Raw genomic sequence first — 19054 nt, forward strand, 5'->3', positions numbered from 1 at the left:
CAATAAAACATCAAATCAGATAAGAAATAGAGGACAAGACAAGCAGTAGTATGGGTCCGTCTTGGAGGGGAACCTGCATGACAAGTAGCTCCAGAGGATCAGTGGATAGTTTATTCATTTTATGCTGTCTGGGTTTGAGGGTTCATTTCCACCGGGGCCCTATAATTTAAAATGTATGCACATTTTTACTTATTAATGATATATATGGGCCTATACATTATATTTAGCTGCTTAAACAAAATCACTAATCATAATGTAACTTGTAAGTAATTTCTTGGCGTGGGTTGTAGGGCTTATTTCTATTCATACATTTTGCACTAAGAAATAGCAATAACAGTCCGACAACTAAGGTTCGTTTATTCAAAAGTGTGGCTCAACCTGCAAAAGTTGATTTTTACAGAAATGTAAAATCCTGTATCAGTTATTCTGAGTTTAGCCATCACTTTGTATACTGCTGTGTAATGTAAGGGGTCAACCTTAACCCCTCATAGTGCATTCAAGTCATATGCCAAACTATAGCATATGAAAAGCACCAATGGCAATAGAACCACTAACTCTGACAGTGCACTTTTATAGTAGGTGTATATAACCATTTCATGTCGTTTGAAGATCTGATGCTGCTAAAAAAAAAGTCAGAAGTCATCTGAATTCCAAATGGATTAAATACAAAACGATGTGGCCCTTTAAATAACCTTAAAATTAGTAAAGTTGTTACATCAGCAAAGTCATCTGGATCATTATTGTAGCCTTAATATGTTTTTCCTTTAGTTACACAGAATCACAAATGAATCATGCCAAGCGGAGACATCCACACGTCAATCCATAAGTAACTATATTGATTCTTTTAGCAACACAAGACCAAAGCACAGTAAATTGATTGAGGTAATATGTTGCACTGATTAAATTTGCATGGACATAGGGGAAGCAAAAATAGTGAAACTTTTTGATATCAGGCTAAATTTTCAAACACAGGAAGTTGAATTAAAATTAGTGATGGTCCAGTTCAGAGTCACATTTCTCAGTTAAATACTGAGTCAGTGGTTAATCACTGATCCTCATCTGGCCTCTAAGTGTGACTATGGTTGGACCAAAACTTTGTCAAACTTGTCAAAGTAGCCAAACTAGACCCACGCCTGAAAATATATTTTTCCTTTAAGATGCAATGATAACAGAAGAACAATGTAAGATGTCTAAACTAAACTGTGTGTAAAGACTTTTCGCCTGTTGAATACTGTCTGAAGAAAAATATACTGCAAATGGTATTCTGCCTTTGTAAACAAGAACTTGATATAATTTCATGTCAGTCATCCACCTTATTTTCAACTCTAAATCTGAATAATGCTCAAGCTTTTGTTACCTGTTACACATCAATACGCTAATCGACATGTATTTGTGAGCATGTGTGTCTTTACGCTTTTGGCTCCTTAAGTGGGTCGAAGTGTACGGAATAAAAGTACAGCAGTGTGCCACATGGATGAAGGACACATTTTTATTTGTGAACGTACATGTCACAAATGAAGATGGATGAATCACAGGACAGTGACCCAAGGGAGACCCAGCACCTGGCTACATGTCTGCCCTCTTTCACCTCAGGTGGACTCCTATTTTTACAACATTTGTCTTTCAGTCACTGGAGATGTTGCGGTAACCCTTCCTCTGCTCTCTTCTTTCCCTCTGCTCATTTCTCATTTTTATTTTAGTAGAGAAAGATCTATGTTACAATTAATATTACTATTGTAGTATTTTTTCCTTTTTACTTGCTGCATTACTTGTATGATGCCAGTAGATGGGGCTATGACATGGAATTTTCTCAACTCAGGAGATTCTTTGTTTACATTCACAATAAACAAATCACACAAAAGGAAGATCATTTTATCCCCAAATTCTAATAATTGTTGAGAGTAAAATGTATATCTACAAACAGATATAACTGTCTCCACACATTTGAAATCAGAGCATCCATACTTGAAATGATATTTGGTTAAATTACACTGAACACACAGCACTATGTATGCAGACATTTAATCCAAATGAGCTTTACATCAATGCAGATCTTCCAGTGGTGTATCTGAAAATGTTCCTATACCTCTTTAAATCAGCAAGGGTGTCATAGCTCTCTAAGGGTTGCTACCACTTTGTTTGTTTTGTTTAGGGGTTGCTACTGTGAGCTCCAGGATTAATGACATCATCACATTAACTGAAACCCTAAATGTGTTGCAGGCGTTTATTACAAACCACAAGGTTCACACACCTTAAAAATAATACACCTCTTTATTCCAGGTTTCGCTGCGATTAGCCTATTTAAGACCTACAGTTAAACAGAACAAAATTACAGTTTGGGCTCCAGTGCAAACGCAAAGTGGCTGATCTTCACCATACACCATACATAGAAATATATGTGAATTAATATTTATTGTAGAATTCCAATTGCATCTCATGTTGGTCTGCTGTCAATATTGTTATAAACACACCTTGAGAACAACTGAACAATGGCTCTGACAAATAATCTTTAACACCTGGCCACTGCCAACAACCACCCAACATCCCAGACAACACCCTTTGAAAGGACACAACATGGTTTATTATTAGAGTTGGTTTTGAGAAATGCACAAATGCAGGTTCTGGCAGATTAGGCCTCATTTCCTGTAGGAACTACAATGTTAAACACCAGGTGACTTTTTCACTTAAAAATCATTTTAGTGTCAGTAGACTTACATTGTAAACTTTACTCCCTTGCCAGATAAATGTCCATCATCAACTGGTAGATGTTTGCATTGTTATGACCCTACATTCTCTGGGTCACTCGTCTCTGTTATCAGAAACAAAGGACAACTCAGTCAATTTAAAATTGAATAGACTCACAGCAAATAGTCTGGCAGACATTCTTTTTTTGTCATTTTGACCCCTGTGATGAAAATAGTTTATAGCCTCTTCAATAAACTCTGTCAGAAGTCTATCCAACATTTTATATCAATATTTCTTCCACTCTAGAGTATATCTGTGTGTCACAAACACCAATAACACACAAAAACCCACTCCAGCTGCCAAACAGATTTGAGAAGCAGATTGTAGTGTCCTCATTCTGGCCTTTGCCTTTGTTCCAAGAGGTTCAGAACAAAGATAAAAACAAAGAGCTCTCCCTCTGTCCTTTATTTAACTGTGCCAAAATGACAATGGGACACATCCTGCATTTAGTTTGAGAAATGAGCAGAACCACTGGTTGTAGATACAATTTTTATTTTTAACCTTACCTAATGCTAATGCTTATATGTACTTTGCTTAAACATAGGTATCATGTATAACTTTTCTGGTTAGCTCAATATTGGCTTGACATGGTTTCAAATGTTTTAGCTTGTACCTAACAACTCGTAGCTTTTTCTGTTTAATATTACCTTCTTCTTCTTCTTCTTCTTATTCTTCTTCTTTATTATTATTATTATTATTATTATTATTATTATTATCATTATTACTAGTGTTATTATTAATACAACATACAAGACATAGCATTATTTTGTTCAACAACATAACAAGGAACCAACATAAACATCAGGTTACTTCAATGATGTACACAAACAAAAGGATTAATTCATTTTAGAAATAAAAAAAGAAACAAAAGTTAAAATCAAATGCATTTCCCAGTTAAGACTTTGAACTACAACCTACAGCAGCATTGCCTTGAACACACACGATCTTTGTCGTCGTATATAAGCCAAAGCAAGCCAGAACAAAATGTTCACGACGGGAAAAAACGAACCCTCACATGTGCACGTGAACGCGCACCGAATTCCACTGACCAATCAGCGCGCAGAGATCAGCCCAGCTCTTGTGTGTGCTGTTTGTCAATACATGTAACAGAAAATACACATATTAAGGGTCGAGTTTTTTTGTTTTTTTTAATTATTATTATAATTATTTACAAGTCTGTTATCATCAGACACAGCATGACAATGAGTCTCACAAGTTTTGAAGTGTTGGTACCACTTCTAACTTTGCGGTTGCTATGGCTGCGAGTTCATGCGAGGCTGGCCTGGCCGAGGGGCGGAAGTGACGACAGAGGCTGTTGTTGGGACACGTGACCAGAGCTGCGCTGATCTGTTTTGACAAGAGAGAGAGAGAGAGAGAGAGAGAGAGAGAGAGAGAGAGAGAGAGAGAGAGAGAGAGAGAGAGAGAGAGAGAGAGAGAGAGAGGCAGCAGACTGTAAGCATCACGACCAGGAGGATCCACTGCTCCTTTTCATCTGAACCAACAACCAGCGTCGAGCCTCCGTCTTCTAAACTAAACTAAACTAGTCTGTCAGCCGTCACGTTCTAGTAGTAAACGCGCGCCTTTGCTTATTTGTTTGTTAGTTCGAGAGAAAAACAAAAACAAAAAAAAAGTTTTTTTTTAATGACGATCGCGAAAGGAAGTCAGCACAGGTGGCGTTTCTAGCGTCGAATAGATGGCGACTGCTCGACAGGCTGGGGATGGGAAGGATGCACTGAATGCGTCCTAGCAGGAGACACATGCACACAGATCGGTGTTTACCAGCTGAGTTATAAGTTAAGTTTGTTAACTGCGGCTGCAAAAAAAAAAAAAAAAACCCGTCGTTGTGGCAGAGTCGAGAGAGGAGGGAGGAAGAGGAGGAGGAGGAGGAGGTGGTGGGGGAGACACACACACACAGACAGACAGAAATGCATCGCGACGTAACTGTGGCTCAGGTGGTGGAATTTGAGACGAGCTGTGAGAGTAGTCAGCCTGCTAGTTAAACTACCACCAGCCCGATCGATTAGTCGACTGACAACGCCATTCACGCTCCCTGTGACTGTGGCGATCAGCTGTCTTTGTGCTCGTCAGCTGTGGAGCATACAGTGCGCCCCCTCCTCCTCGATGGAGGCTTACAGTAGCATGCTAACAAAGCGATGCTTTGTCGTTGGATAAAAGGTGGGGGGCAGCTGACACCACACACACACACACACATACACACACACACACACACACACACACACACACACACACACACACACACACACACACACACACACAGAGGCTGATATCCACCACGGTTTGGTGTGTTGCAGCAAAAGGCGGTGTGTGATAGAGAAGGAGGTGACGACTGAGAAGACCCTGAAGGCTACCTGATGACACTGGACAACATGAAGTCGGAGAGAGGTATGTGGAGCACCATGAACACACACACACACACACACACACACACACACACACACACACACACACACACACACACATATATGTAGGGTGGTCAATGTGTGGGCATGCTGTGCATTTCCACATTTTAGTGGACTGACTGTACCCATCACCCTGAGAGAGGAACCAGGCCAGGGGATTGCGTAACAGCTGGTCATCCTGGTCACTGGTTATGAGAATTAACAAAGCCTGACCCCCTGTCAATGAGGACATGTACACACAACATCCATTTGTTGCTCTGGTTTAGCATGTTGACACAAATGTCAGCTGTTTTTTGTTTTTTTCCTCTCTGTTATATCTGCGTCAACATATAACCTGCAAGATCCACTCCTAGCAAAGGCTGTTCCCTTTCCCAGGAGCTCTTGTTTTGACAGTCTCTTGCACGAGGCTGCTGCAAAGTGCTCTTGACACCCACCCTGTTGTGGAAATCAGGCTCCTGCCGTATGCTCTGCAACCTGTTTACATGTCGGCGTGTCTGCAGCGAGAGGTAAAACAGGGACAGAGGGGACACCCTTGTTTGTTTCAATGTGTTTATGTTAATTGTATTATTGTATTCATTTATAAAGGGCATTTCACAATCCGTACTTTTTTTTTTTTATCCGTGCCTTGACACAATTCACATTAGGTGTTGTTTAAGCTCCTTAGCTGACCAAGATATCGCTCATTTTCTAGTTGAGTGTACACGGTTGTTTGTGATCCAGGGTAACAGCTGACTTGATCAGTTGTCAACAACACAATAGCACCATACTTGGAAGCAGTGAAGGGCCATTGTTCTTTGTCATGATGAGATTAGCTGCAGTCAATCAGGGATAGTCTGTGTTTTTGTGCATGGGTTATGCAACTGCAGTCCTTCTGCTGACTGGCCTGAGTGGGATCTTCCTTTAGAGCACAATATGCTGGTAACGGGACTCCCACAAGGCACAGCAAACATGGGCCCTATATGGGCCTAGACTTTAACCCTACGCTTGCCTTGCCGTCCCTTGACTGACCCAGACATCTGTGTGATGTGACTGGCTAGCATAAAGGGCACACTGACTGACACAGTGTACGGTGTAATTATAGACTAATAATGCAGCACAGCATGCCGGGTCAGCTGTGAACAGCAACACTTCTGTCGCATGTTGTAGTTTGGGTTGGTTGATGACTTGAATTGGGGGATATTGAGATGATTTTCCAAACAAATACTCAGTATGCCTGCCGTGGAGCAGCCACATAAGACAGATAGGAGTTGGCCATCACGACAGCGAGTCCGTTCCTCACCCTTGCTGGATTGTCACCATGGCAGGTTTGCTCACTCACTGTCGTGTTCTTATTTTTGAAAGCGTGTGCCAGTAGAAGCTGATCTACAGCAGTGGCTCCCTGTTTGACTGGCAGACACGATGGCTCTATTGTTATTTGGTACATGCTCCATTTTTGTTCCTGTGGTGGAGATACCAGAGTTCTCCCACACGTCGCCCTTCTATTGTCTCGAAGAAACAGGTCCCAATGGTGACAGAGGATGTTGACTGAGTGGCTTTGACCACAGCAAAGTCCAACTGAGCGCCAAGCAGGCCGTTTCACAGCTGTGATTCCGGCTATATTAAGTTTGAAGGGGAAAGGTAAACAAGTCCAGACATGTGCGTCTTACAAGGAAACTCCTGCAACAAGTGTCATAGGCTATGACCTCCTGATCAGGTGGGTGTGAAGGTCAAGCCAAAGCTTTGGTCGCGTGATGAGGCGATGTATTCAGGCAGTGCCACAACATACCTTGGCTTTTGTTCCACTTTTAACGCCTCGAGAAGGGACTATGGGAACTGGCGATGCTTAAATCTGAACATATTGAATCTATTTGTGCTCATGTTGACCTTGATAAGCAGTAAGATGTCTTTTAAATGTTAGATGTTGCCACATACGCGTTAGTAGTGATGTCTCGTTACAGCCTTATATTATCTTAGACATGGACGAATTGGTACGATTATGTAAAGTGTATATAAAACTGAAAAACAAAAAAGGGAACTGGAATCACAATTGGTAACCAGAGAAAAGAGCAGCAACAGTCTAGACTGACTCAGCCGCTGATGAAAACAAAGAATTAGGACTTCACATGAGCAGAGATTTCTTCATGTTCATGCAGCGACTCTTTGTGAGCCATGCTTTTGTTATAAAGGTAGAAGAGGAGCACTTGTGTTCTGCTCAAGGGGGCCTAACCCGAGTCATCTGACCCCCTTGTTTTTCTGCGAGTTTAGCTGTGAGTCAGGATGGCGTGAGTGAGTGAGTGAGTGAGTACATGCGGGTGTGAGGAGACAGCGAGTGTGGCAGAGAGTACGCCAACCCATCGCCATTGGTTTATAAGCGCTGTACCGTTGAACCATGTGGCTCAACTGACAGCTTTTACAGGTTCCCGTAAAGAGCAGCTATGGAAAACTCTCGACCTGTTTACACCAGTCAGGGAGAACACTGCTTGCCATATCGGGTTTCAAACCGTTTCAGCTGAAGTGTGGTAACGCTGAGTTTTATTTGTATCCTTAGAGACATAATTTAGTTTGAGTTCGTTCCCATCTCCACATGCAGAATGACAAAAATAGATTAAAATACCACAGCTGAATTTATGCCATTAAAAATAGGCTGTTTTCCCTCAACTCTTGTCTTCTTCTCAACAAAAACACTAAAGGGACATTACAAGTAAAAGACTTTGTATTTGATGGCAGCATGAGGTCATATGGTGAAACGTATGAACAAAGAGCTAAGAATGCTTCCTCCTTTATGCCCTCGACCACAGCTCTCCTTCTCTGTCTTTCACACACACATTAAACATTATACAGAGAGATGACTTTTGACCTAGTCATGTTGGAAAGACTCAGTCAGCTGGCAAGCCTCTGCGCTGTTCTCCTGCTCTCTGTGATGTTATGTTGTGTTTTTGTATGGTGGTGCTTCCTGTTTAAAGTCATTAGTCCCTTAAGGAGGAGTTAAATATGAGTCCACCCACCCCCCCCTCACCCAACTGACTCCACTGCCTGCCTGCCTTCTGCTGTGTACTCAGCCAGATTACAGCTGCCCTGAGATGTCCCGGCCTAGAGTTGCTCCAAGAATATTCCATTTCCTTGGGAATTAACAGGAATTAGTTGCCAATTTATCAGAATTAATGGAAAATAGCAGGTATAAAATGGAAATATAGGGGTTGTCTGCCCAGGCTGTATTTACTCTCACATATGCAGGTACAAACTAACTTTTTGCCATATCATAAGAAGACATAATTCATTAATTTGCCAAACAAATCCATTTATTTGTAATACTTACATTGTGAAATGGGCCCTGTGGTGAGTTAGCTACCTAGCCAGTAACCTAATGGGTAAAGGTACTTTGAATATTTGAGCCAACAGTGTGGGCTGTGTGCAAACTATGGGTTTAAAGTGAACAACTGATTTATAAAATAAATGTTTTACAATAAAATAATAAAAGAAAATAGATTAATTCAAACTCCTCAATGTTGCATACATACATGTTGTAACCTTGGTACCTTGATTTAGGCTACTATCTGCTGGTTACCTGAAATATAAAACATTTAAAATATTCACTCCATATAATCAAAAACTATCCTGAAAGTATGTAGCCGTTTGGCTCAGACAGTGCAGTAGTGTTGGCTGTAGTTTGGGCTCCACTCGTGATTGGAGAATGCTCTGTGCATGCAGAGATTTCTAATTTTACTGAATTTCTACGTGTTGTGTCCTTTTGACAACAAGTGTGCTGCTGCATGGTTACAATTTGATTAAATGGCCATATTTTAAACAACAACATGCCATAAGACCTAGTGTTTTATGTGTATCCCCCCACCTCCGCCAATGAGTATACACTGTTACTTAGACCCAGATAAACCAGAGGGACATACACAGTTGTCCCGTACAGCACCTGTCTACTCCTGTGTTGTCTTTGCCTTTGTCCTCGTCAGTGATTTGCCCCATAGCAGGAGGCAGCCATAACAGGTGCTCTCTACTGTTTTACTTCACTCACACAGTAGGAGTCCATTCCTATCACTCCCCCCCTGTCTTGTTCAAATACGTTATATACTGATTCTCTGTTCTCAAGGTTTTTTACTAAATCAAAACTAGACTGGTTGGAGTTGCTGTTTTTTTTTTTTTTCATTTTGAAAAAAACATGTTTTTTTTTTTATGTATGACAATTAGAAATTAAACACAACACACCAGAAACAGATACATTAAAAGTCATTGTAATTTGATTGACATTTATTTAGTTATATTTATTAATAATTCTTCTCATCTAAAGATATTCCTTTTTATGCATAAACAATGTTACATCCACTAATTTAAGTCACCATATTGCCTTTTAAACACAGCACCACTGCTATTTGCTGACCCAGCTGCACTGAACATGGATATTGGACTCACCATTGTACAGCCAGGTTCAGAGCTGCCTTTCGCAATGAATACCAATACTGGGTAGGCATTCAGCTGTGAATTACTATCCAGGCCCCCGGAGTAATCGGCCTCAATCAATGCTGTTGTGACAGGTTTGACTGTAAGTAGCCTAGCCTTGACTAGTCACTATATGGGATTGGGCGCCCAATCCTCCCAGTCCGGCAATGCTCTTACATAATGCTGGAACATTTTATCTAGCACACCAACCTTATATATATATAAATATGTATGAAGGCACGTGCAAATGACAAGGTAGTACAATTGTGTAAACCATACTTTGGTGTTTCATTTTGACCTCTTTACTTAAGATTTCATTAAACTTACTTTTTTCTAAATATATGTGTGTGTATATGTATTTAGGCTTAATGCTTAAACTCACCAAAATCAAAATTAGCTGCACACGCTTATATAAAAAGCAGGTGTACACATTTAGTCCAGCTACTCTGTACTAAGGCTCAGTGTTAACATGCTGTACGGACATACAGAAATACACCACCCAGACTTTAACCAGTACTGGACTGGTTAAAGCTGAAAGTAGCAGCATGGGATGCATTTCAGCTGCCAGGGTGCTACTGAGCCAGTGATGTCATTGCTGGTGTGTTCGTCACATCCTCCCGCCCCTGTGGCTCCTCATAGCCAACCAGCAGCCACCTCCGCAGGAACAGGAAGAGCCATCTGGACCTGGTGGTTTTATCCTGGTAGGGGTGTTGGTGTTGATGATGTCTGCGTCTTTTTCTGTGTATTTTTGGTTCTTTATTTATGTCTGTCTTTGCCATATTACGTTTATCTTTGGTTAAGTCTCTTTACATTACATTATTACATTACAGTCATTTAGCAGACGCTTTTATCCAAAGCGACTTACAATCAGTAGTATATTACATATCATTCACCCATTCACACACTGATGACAGGCTACCATGCAAGGTGCCACCATCAGACTCTAACTAACATTCATGCAACATCCAGTCCACACCGATGGCAAGCCTTCGGGAGCAACTTGGGGTTAAGTGTCTTGCCCAAGGACACATCGACTGCTGAAGCCGGGTATCGAACCACCGATCCTCTGATTGGAGAACTACCTTGCTCTCCACTACGCCACAGCCGCCACTCTTCTTCATCCGAGGGTGTGAATGAAGTTGCTAAAAAGTACTAACTTGTAGTTTAGAGACTTTGTCTCCATGGACTATTATTTCCTGATGTCTTCTAAAGATCCAGCAATTAATCTGGTTGTAAACTATTAAATGAATGTCAAACTATTTTGATAATCAGTTAATCGGTTTAAGTTACTCATTTGGAGAAAAAAAAGGTTCCAGCTTTTCAAATGTTAGTATTTTCTGCTTTCTTTAATCTTTTATGACCGTAAACTAAATATATTTGAGCTGTGGACCAAACAATTCCTTTTTGGATGTTATCTCTGGAACATTTTTCACCATTTTCTGACATTTCATAGCCCAACTGACTAATTATAGAATCAAGAAAATAACCATATTTTAGACAGCAGGTATAATCATTAGTTGCAGCCCCAGTGTCATCCGTATCGCATCCTTTCTTGTACTCTAGCATTAATCTCTGATGTGACATAAATAGATCAGTGCACACTCTGTGGGACTAGCACGCTTTGCTCAGCACCACATACTAAAAAAAACATTCACGTGCTCATGCCTGGCACGAATGTTGTGAGTAATTCTTTGTCACGCTCCCTTCCACCATGACTGTTATTTTTATAACCTAGAAACCATAATAACAGCTTCTTGTTACACTCAGCGGTATTTATACATAATTATGTTAGGGGGGAATGTGTGATTATTGTTATTCTGCAAGATTTTGTAAGAGAGGAAGACCTTGTATAGGCAATTTTGTTTCTCTATGACCTTGTAGTGAATCAACTTTGTCACCCCTCATCACACTGGTCGTTTTCTACCTTATCATATCTTCATCTCCCCTCCTTTCTTTTTCTCTTTTGTCCTCTGAGTAACGTTGCATGGATTTCAGCTACTGTAACACCTCAGCACTTAACACCTCCACCTCCACCTCCACTACCTGCTGATAATATCCTGACAAAAATGCATATTGACAGAAATAGAGCTTGGTTGACTTTCTATCTCAAACACACAAAGGAATTTCTCTTAAATAAATGAGGAAATAAAGAAACTAGTTTCCCCGTCAGTCGCTGATTTCCTTCAACTGGCTAACGTTGATATTGACAGACAGTCTAGATTAACTTTGAAGAGCGTTGACACCTTTTCATCTTTTAAGGTCTGTCACCAGACACCAGACATCTTCGGTTGCAAAGAGTGGCATGCAAGCCGGCACTTAAAATCAGGTTCATGCACCAGACGGACACACGGCGCACACCTCTCAGGTTTCTGTGTTCCCAAGGCTGACAATGTGCGGTTGTGGTCTAGTACTAAAGGATCATAGTGACTTATTAGGAATTTAAATGTCTGATAACTGCATGAAGATAGAACAAGAAAGGAAAGAAAGCTGGACTGAAGAATCTGAGACATGTCTCCTACGGCCTATATCCATCTGTGCATTCACTCTGGGAATTATTACTGATACTGATTTAATCAAGAAGCATTAATAACCATGGAGCTCTAATTGATCTATCTCCAAAGGGATATATTCCTTTAATGTAATACAATCATGTTAACACGTACACAAACTCCCAGTCCTGGTTTCAGAGAGTACCTCAGGGCCTCATCCTGGAGACGTTAAGCACATTGTTTATTAACAAGAGTGTGAGGTTAACTTCATTTGAGACTCATCCCAACTATCCCCTGTCCTTTTTCTCCGTTGTCTCATCTCATCGTTTTCAAGGCCAACAAGCCTCAATGTTTAGTGAGGCGATTCCCCTTTCACCCCCCAGTATTGCTTCATCCTCAGCAAACCAGCTGCCAGTCAGTCTCTCCTGTTAACCCAGTTTAACCATCTTTTTTTTTTTCCCCTTTTACTCAGCGTTTTTTTTAATGGTTAGGGTTTTATATATTTTTTGTTGATGTGGAAACATGCTGTTAATGAATGCTGTTTTTGAATTTAGAAGTTAAGGAGTTGTAACTTCGAGCTTAACAAGCCCTTACAAAAGGACGTTTTTAAATGATAAATACGTGAAATATAATATACTATTGAAAGGTTAGAGGCACCCAGAAGGAGAGAAGGTGAACAAGAGCTGTTTGATGGCCTTTTGTGGCAGATGAATCATTCAGTACAAGGTTTTTTTATCGGCTCGTCAAGACTTTGTCCTTGTGCTTCTTTGTCAGAAGCGGTTAAATCCAGTCACCAGGCCCTTCGATCGGCCTGTGCCACGACTGACACACTTTTCGTGTGGCCCCTTGGAGCTACGCTGCTCGGGTTGCTCAATTTGGACTCCCCCTTTCTAGAAATTGGCATCGGCAGCACAGGGGAGGTCAAATGCCTGTGCATTCACGTCGGACACGGTGGCTTTTGGTTACAGAGAGAGGCCGGTTTGTCCCACTGCCCTAGTGTCCTGTAGATAGCAACAGTTAGCTTACTGAAATTTAAACCGCTCTAGGAAAGATTGAGTGTCAGATGTTGCCATATTGGGAAATGCGAATTGGTCAAGGAGACTTTGCCTATGCACACAGTTAATTTAAGTGGCCTACAGAGTAAACGGTAGTATGTTTCCAGAACATTATTTCGGAGGGTGAAGTTATCATCTTCAACATTTTCATTCTAATAAATAAATCTTGATATTGTTTTTACCTTCTTGCCAATACTATTGGGATTAGCTTTCACTACTTTTCTATCAAATGAAAATGTGAAAGTTTGTAACTGTAGTGTACATTGTTAAGGCTAGATTAAGCAGGAAAGTCAAAAGGGGCACTGTGGAGGGAACAACAACCCTTAGGTCCCTCTAAAGATCTCTTTCTGGTATTTAAGGAAAGATTAGAGGAAGATTAGGAGAGAGAGGTGTGATGAATCCTTATGAACAAGTAAATGTCACACATGCACTCAAGTCCTCTTTAGCCACATGTATGCCTACCTCATTACGTATTCATGGATACTTTTTAAAAATCGCTTGAAAGTTTACAGCACATACCAAACTTTCCAGCTTTTCTCTGCTTGACATTTACTCAGCCAAATGCTTTTGCACCTTGGACCTGCCCAGTGCGACAAATCTTCCTCCTTTAGCCACCAGGCAACTCATCTGAATAATAGGGGCTTTAAGTACCTTACTCGAGGACTGCGGTTGCTATGGTTGTTGAAGTTGAAGAGAGCATGCTGTAAGTTATTCCTATCCTAGAATGTCTCAGCAGGTCTGAGAGTTTTGATTTACGCCTTTTGTGTTCAGTAGCTGGCAGAGAGTATGCAGGTTTTCATCTGAATCAAATGTTACAACCAGTTTGATTAAAGGCGTGCTTCTCACTTAAACCAGCAGGCTGAGTCAGTGGTTTCAATATAATCCGGGACTCCGTCAGCCCCCGTTACCTAACCGTGATAGGTCACCATTGTTTCTGGCGCTTTCATTATACAGAACCGACCTAATAATGTAAGAGAGCTGAACAGCACAAGTGGTTTTAGTGGGGATTTGTGCAAACTACGTGAAAGAAGGACAAATTGATAGACATAGCACATGGATGCTCTCTCTAAAAGCAGGTCCTAGGTCGGACAGAGCCTTTAAAATGACTTGTTTCCACTTCAGCTGAGATGAGTTTTGTCGGTCAAGTGCGTATGCCTCATGATGAAAAGTTTTTTTTCCAGAGGCTCAAAACTTGTTTACCATGTGACTTCAATATAGTGCTAGTTGCTCAACTGCTAAACAACAGCTTTCTTTATGGCTGCAGATGTGTGTCAGAGCGAGGAGCATGGTGGTGTGTCTGTCTAGGTCGAGTGTGTGTTTGTTTTTTTGGCAGTGGGAGAATTAACAGCAGCTGAGTTACAGAAGAAGGGTTCTCCTCAGCTGGAACTGTACTCACTGGCCTCTCAGCCAATCAGGGCTTGTTGCTACGTGAGCTGTGAATCTGCCCCTTTGTGTTGCAGAGTGGGAGGCACGCACGCACGCACACGCACACACACACACACACACACACACACACACACACACACACACACACACACACATCAAAGATCCTATTTCCATAGATTTGAAGAAAGGTTTCACTTAATGAAGTGGGAGGAAACTGGAAACGTTTGACAAAAGGCCAGACAAGCACGTGTTGTTGGAAACCCTGACAAAACTTTCTGGTGCTAAGTTATGGTTGACAAACAAGGGCCTAAGTTTTTATTGATAATACATGCTGATAGTCAACTCTAAAGTAGACTTTAAAACATCAGGGTCACCGGGGTTCATTTAATTAAATTTCACCAGCTGCTCCACAGCTGACTACGACTGTCGGTAGTTCGGTCTCTCCTTTGCGCTCCAATGAAATATTAAGCAAAATTTGATTTAAAGTTTGTGTTGGTTGCTCTATTAATTAATTGAAATGTGCTTATAGTTATGGCTCACTAGCACAAGCACAAATAACACTGCTGGTTTGACTGTTTATGATAAAGATAATATATAAGTGCAAATTGACGTGTGATATGAAGCGCAATTTCTACAATCCGGCTTTAATTCACCACCAACGTTTGCGTGGGAAATGGTGAACGCCTCTTTCAGACCCTGTTTTGTGTGCACTCAATGGTTATAAATGAGACCCCCAGGCCTTTAAGCAGTAATTTAAAACAAATGTGTTTTAATTTCAGCACATCCAACTGGATCTGGATCAGCTCTTCCTTACCAGTGATCCTTACCGTTCTTAAAATTATTCTGGCAAAAACATGCCATTATCTTGGCAGACTTCACCACCACTTCCAGTATTTTTTTTTTATATTGTAACAAAAGGCAGACAAAAACAGGAAAGGTGAGCTGGCAGTGACATGTTAGAAAAATGAAATGGAAACACAGCTGATCCTGTTATTACAATTGTAATAATTTGCCACGGAAAGGAAGAACAAAAGAGACAAGAGTGACATAAACACTGAGACACACTTACGATAACATACACGCCTACACGGACAGAGCTCAACACACCCGCACAGCCAGTATGATCACAGAAACAGCTTATGGACACACAACAGGCAGTCTCTGTGTACAAAGAAAGGACATGGTATACAAGCAGAGCACAACCAACACGCTATAACAAAGGCATATGCTGTATACAGAGTGTGCGTCACACACACACACACACACACACACACACACACACACACACACACACACTCATACTTTATTTTCTTTTATTTCTTTATTTCAAGGATAGCCCCATCACACACACACAATGAAAGTAAAAAGTAAGTTATAAACATAAACAAACACATAAGCACAAGGACAAACACACACTCACACACCCACACTCACACTCACACTCACACTAACTAACTAACTAACTAACTAACTAACAGAGCATAACAGGAACATTAATTTGTCTTCAAACACTTCTCTTGACAAGCTGCAGCTCACTGTCACATACAAAGAGCAGCCCATTCCTGCACGCAGACACTCTTCAATCACCGTGACGGGATTGTTTAAGACAATGTCTCCGTTGCCCCGGTAACACCCCCCACCCCCCCCCCCCCCCACCCTCCTGTTTCAACAGTTTTGATCGAGAGATAAAGAGAAGGGACTGAGGTATACCTTTTTCCTTTGACTGCGTCAACTCCTTTTATGTTGCTTATATATTGGTATTTTAAAAGGACAAGTGATGCTGTTGTGCTTTGCCACTGGGGCTGAAATATTTGTGTCTTAAATCCTACTGCTTGCATATTGATAGTATACTATAACTCTTGTACTATTGCATTGGCTTATGGGGGGATAATACTGTACATGTACTGAGCAAAGTATCAACTGTTTTTTATTTTGAAGTGATCTAAAATGTCTAGGTCTATAGCTGCTGAAAATACACCAGATTTTGATATCAGATATAACATTAGCCTTCATATGTTTAGCTGGTGACCATCTGCCCCCTAAAAATATATCAGCTGAACATAATCAACAACAATTTATTTATTCAAGGAGTCACTTGCCTGTCTACATGTTTTCAACGTGGGAAGTGAAGACACAGTATGCTTTAAGTCACGACAACACCATCGCTAGACTACAAAAATAGACTCCTCGGTCTGTCGTCATAATGGTAACACCATTATGAGGAACATGAAAAGACTAAACAGTAGCCACCTTTACCTCGGAGCTATCAGAATGGGCACTTGAGTTGTAATGTCATAATTGAAGATCGGCTGGTATAGAGCACTGCATTTTAGCATGAAATCTAAAAAAGCACAAACACTATGCTTCCACTCAAAGCACTTGTGTATCCGTATGTTTCGGGGTGCTTTGACTCAAGTACAACATGTCGTGTTAACTAGCAAAATGCTAGACAGAATATCTGTAAACAGTGTTACATAAGCATAACTTGTCCTGAATAGCAGATGAGGTAATGTCCGTGACTTCTCAGAACGTTATAAAGTTGGCGGCTCTGTATACCAGATGGTGCTATAGGGTACCACATACGTTCACACGCTCACATACATAGAGTGCATGGATTCATGCAGTACATACTGAGTGTGAGACTTCTCGCTCCTCTTTAGGCCTGTAAGTTATACTGTCTTGCCAATTTGTTGTGAAGTGCTCATAGAAATTGAGAGTTTGTCAGGGACACATCATTTCAGAAAAATAAAAGCAATCAGTTGAAATCCTCCAGATAGAGAAAAGGAGATGCAGTTAAGTTGGCCTTGCAGACCAGCTGGTCTCCAAATATAGTCTGCAGACTGCAGAACTGGCTGTGGAACAGAAAAAGACAGCATTGCAAACAATTCCCATGGTGGTGAAAAGCAGTGGACAGAGCTGCTGACACTTCCAATCTGCCACCTGCTTTGCCACCAGTGCATTTGAGAACTTTAAACTGGCTGTGTGCTTCCAAAGTCTTGGGATAGCTACATAGTGGACTACATGCTGCCTTTAAAAAGTCCAGCCAGGTGGATTTTTAAGGTAGCTCCTTTTGTTAATTCCAAATATTTCATTAGCTATTTGTGCTATGATTTGGGAATAATGTGGTACTTAAAGGGTTAACTTAGCCCACTAACTATAGACTATAGAAATCAAAGGAACCAACTATGGCATATGTGTCAGCAATCAAGCTGCAATTGCAATTATTGTTATCGTTCCATAGTGTATGACTCCAGGCCTTCACCGCATTAGCTCATTTTAACACGGGCGCTGATGGCAGACAGCAGCACAAAGTCATCAAATAACTGATTGAAAGAAGCTGCCCTTTAAAAATCAGAGAGAGAGAGAGAGAGAGAGAGAGAGGTAGAAACAGAAAATGAGTTACCAAGTTGTGTCTATATTTATCTTACCGGGGGCTGCAGTATAGAGATTTGGCATGGAGGAACTGTCAGTGTCTCCCATTCTGCATCTACGTGTCAATGATAGAAGTGCAGCTGTGTGTATGTACATATGCTTGTGGGTGTGTGTGTGTGTGTGTGTTAGGGCTGCACATTTCTTAATGAGAATGTCAAATCTCTCACTTATAATTGAAACTGTAATTTTGCCTCACTATCTACAGGGAAACCATTTGAAAATACAAACAATATTGCCCCTGTAATCTTCCTGAGCCTAGGATAACTAGACAAATACCATTACACACTTTGTAATGGTGCTCCAATTAAAACAAAACCGTATGAAGAAACGTACATAAATCCCCACGCAACAGAATAATAATAAGAACTGGTGTTAAAGTTAGATTTGTTTCAGTTTGTGCTCCCTCTACTTGTGCACAGTTCAAGAGATGAACTCGATCATGTCAGGTGTTGAGCAACTTCGGGGAGAAATTAGAACTGCTTTGTTTGTTGGAGCTGAGATTCCTGCCAATGCAAATATGGCAGACTAGTTAGAGGATTTTGCATAGAGGTATGATTTGAAATGTCAGTTCCAATATCACACAGCCCTGTTCAACCACACATGCACCTATAGGCACATTTACATATGTACATGTCCATGCATGTTCCAAGGTCAGGCTACTACAACATCACAATTTTGCAATGTGCTAGTGCAGAAAAGAAGCTTTTGCTCTGAGTTGTTTCCCATCGGAAACATCCGGTGCTGTACCTGATCAGAATGGAGGATTTTCACACGGGAAGGAGCCTTGAACCTCCACTGTTATTTCCATTCAGAAGGAGCTAGATATCATTGTGTGTTAAGCCGACACACCTCAGCAGACTGCTGCTTTGAAGCTAACTGGAAAATGCCTTAAACACACAGCCTCCAGGCAGGCTGGCTATCTAGAGTCTGCAGGACCCAGAAAAGAAAATGTAAATGTCTTAAATCATATCAAATGATTTAAAACACAGAGCAAGTCTAAAATCTTAAAGATCCTCTGGTGTCCATGCTGAGTTGTTTTTCATTAAGGAATTGGTCCAGTTACACAGACCTTTGTACTCTTAGTTTTTTATTATTTATT

General features: G+C 40.9%; 1 protein-coding gene across 1 annotated transcript in view; it reads left to right on the top strand.

Moving 5' to 3' along the window:
• Window positions 1-4196: 4196 nt before the first annotated feature.
• atosa (atos homolog A) overlaps window positions 4197-19054 on the top strand; it is a 29288-nt gene continuing 14430 nt past the window's right edge. The window contains exons 1-2 of the mRNA XM_054610386.1: window positions 4197-4920; window positions 5058-5148. Of these exons, the coding sequence (XP_054466361.1) occupies window positions 5118-5148 (31 nt within the window). The 5' untranslated portion in view covers window positions 4197-4920; window positions 5058-5117. The remainder of the gene's footprint in view (window positions 4921-5057; window positions 5149-19054) is intronic.

The sequence above is a fragment of the Anoplopoma fimbria genome, chromosome 2 (assembly GCF_027596085.1).
Source record: "Anoplopoma fimbria isolate UVic2021 breed Golden Eagle Sablefish chromosome 2, Afim_UVic_2022, whole genome shotgun sequence".
In the NCBI taxonomy this organism is placed as follows: Eukaryota; Metazoa; Chordata; class Actinopteri; order Perciformes; family Anoplopomatidae; genus Anoplopoma; species Anoplopoma fimbria.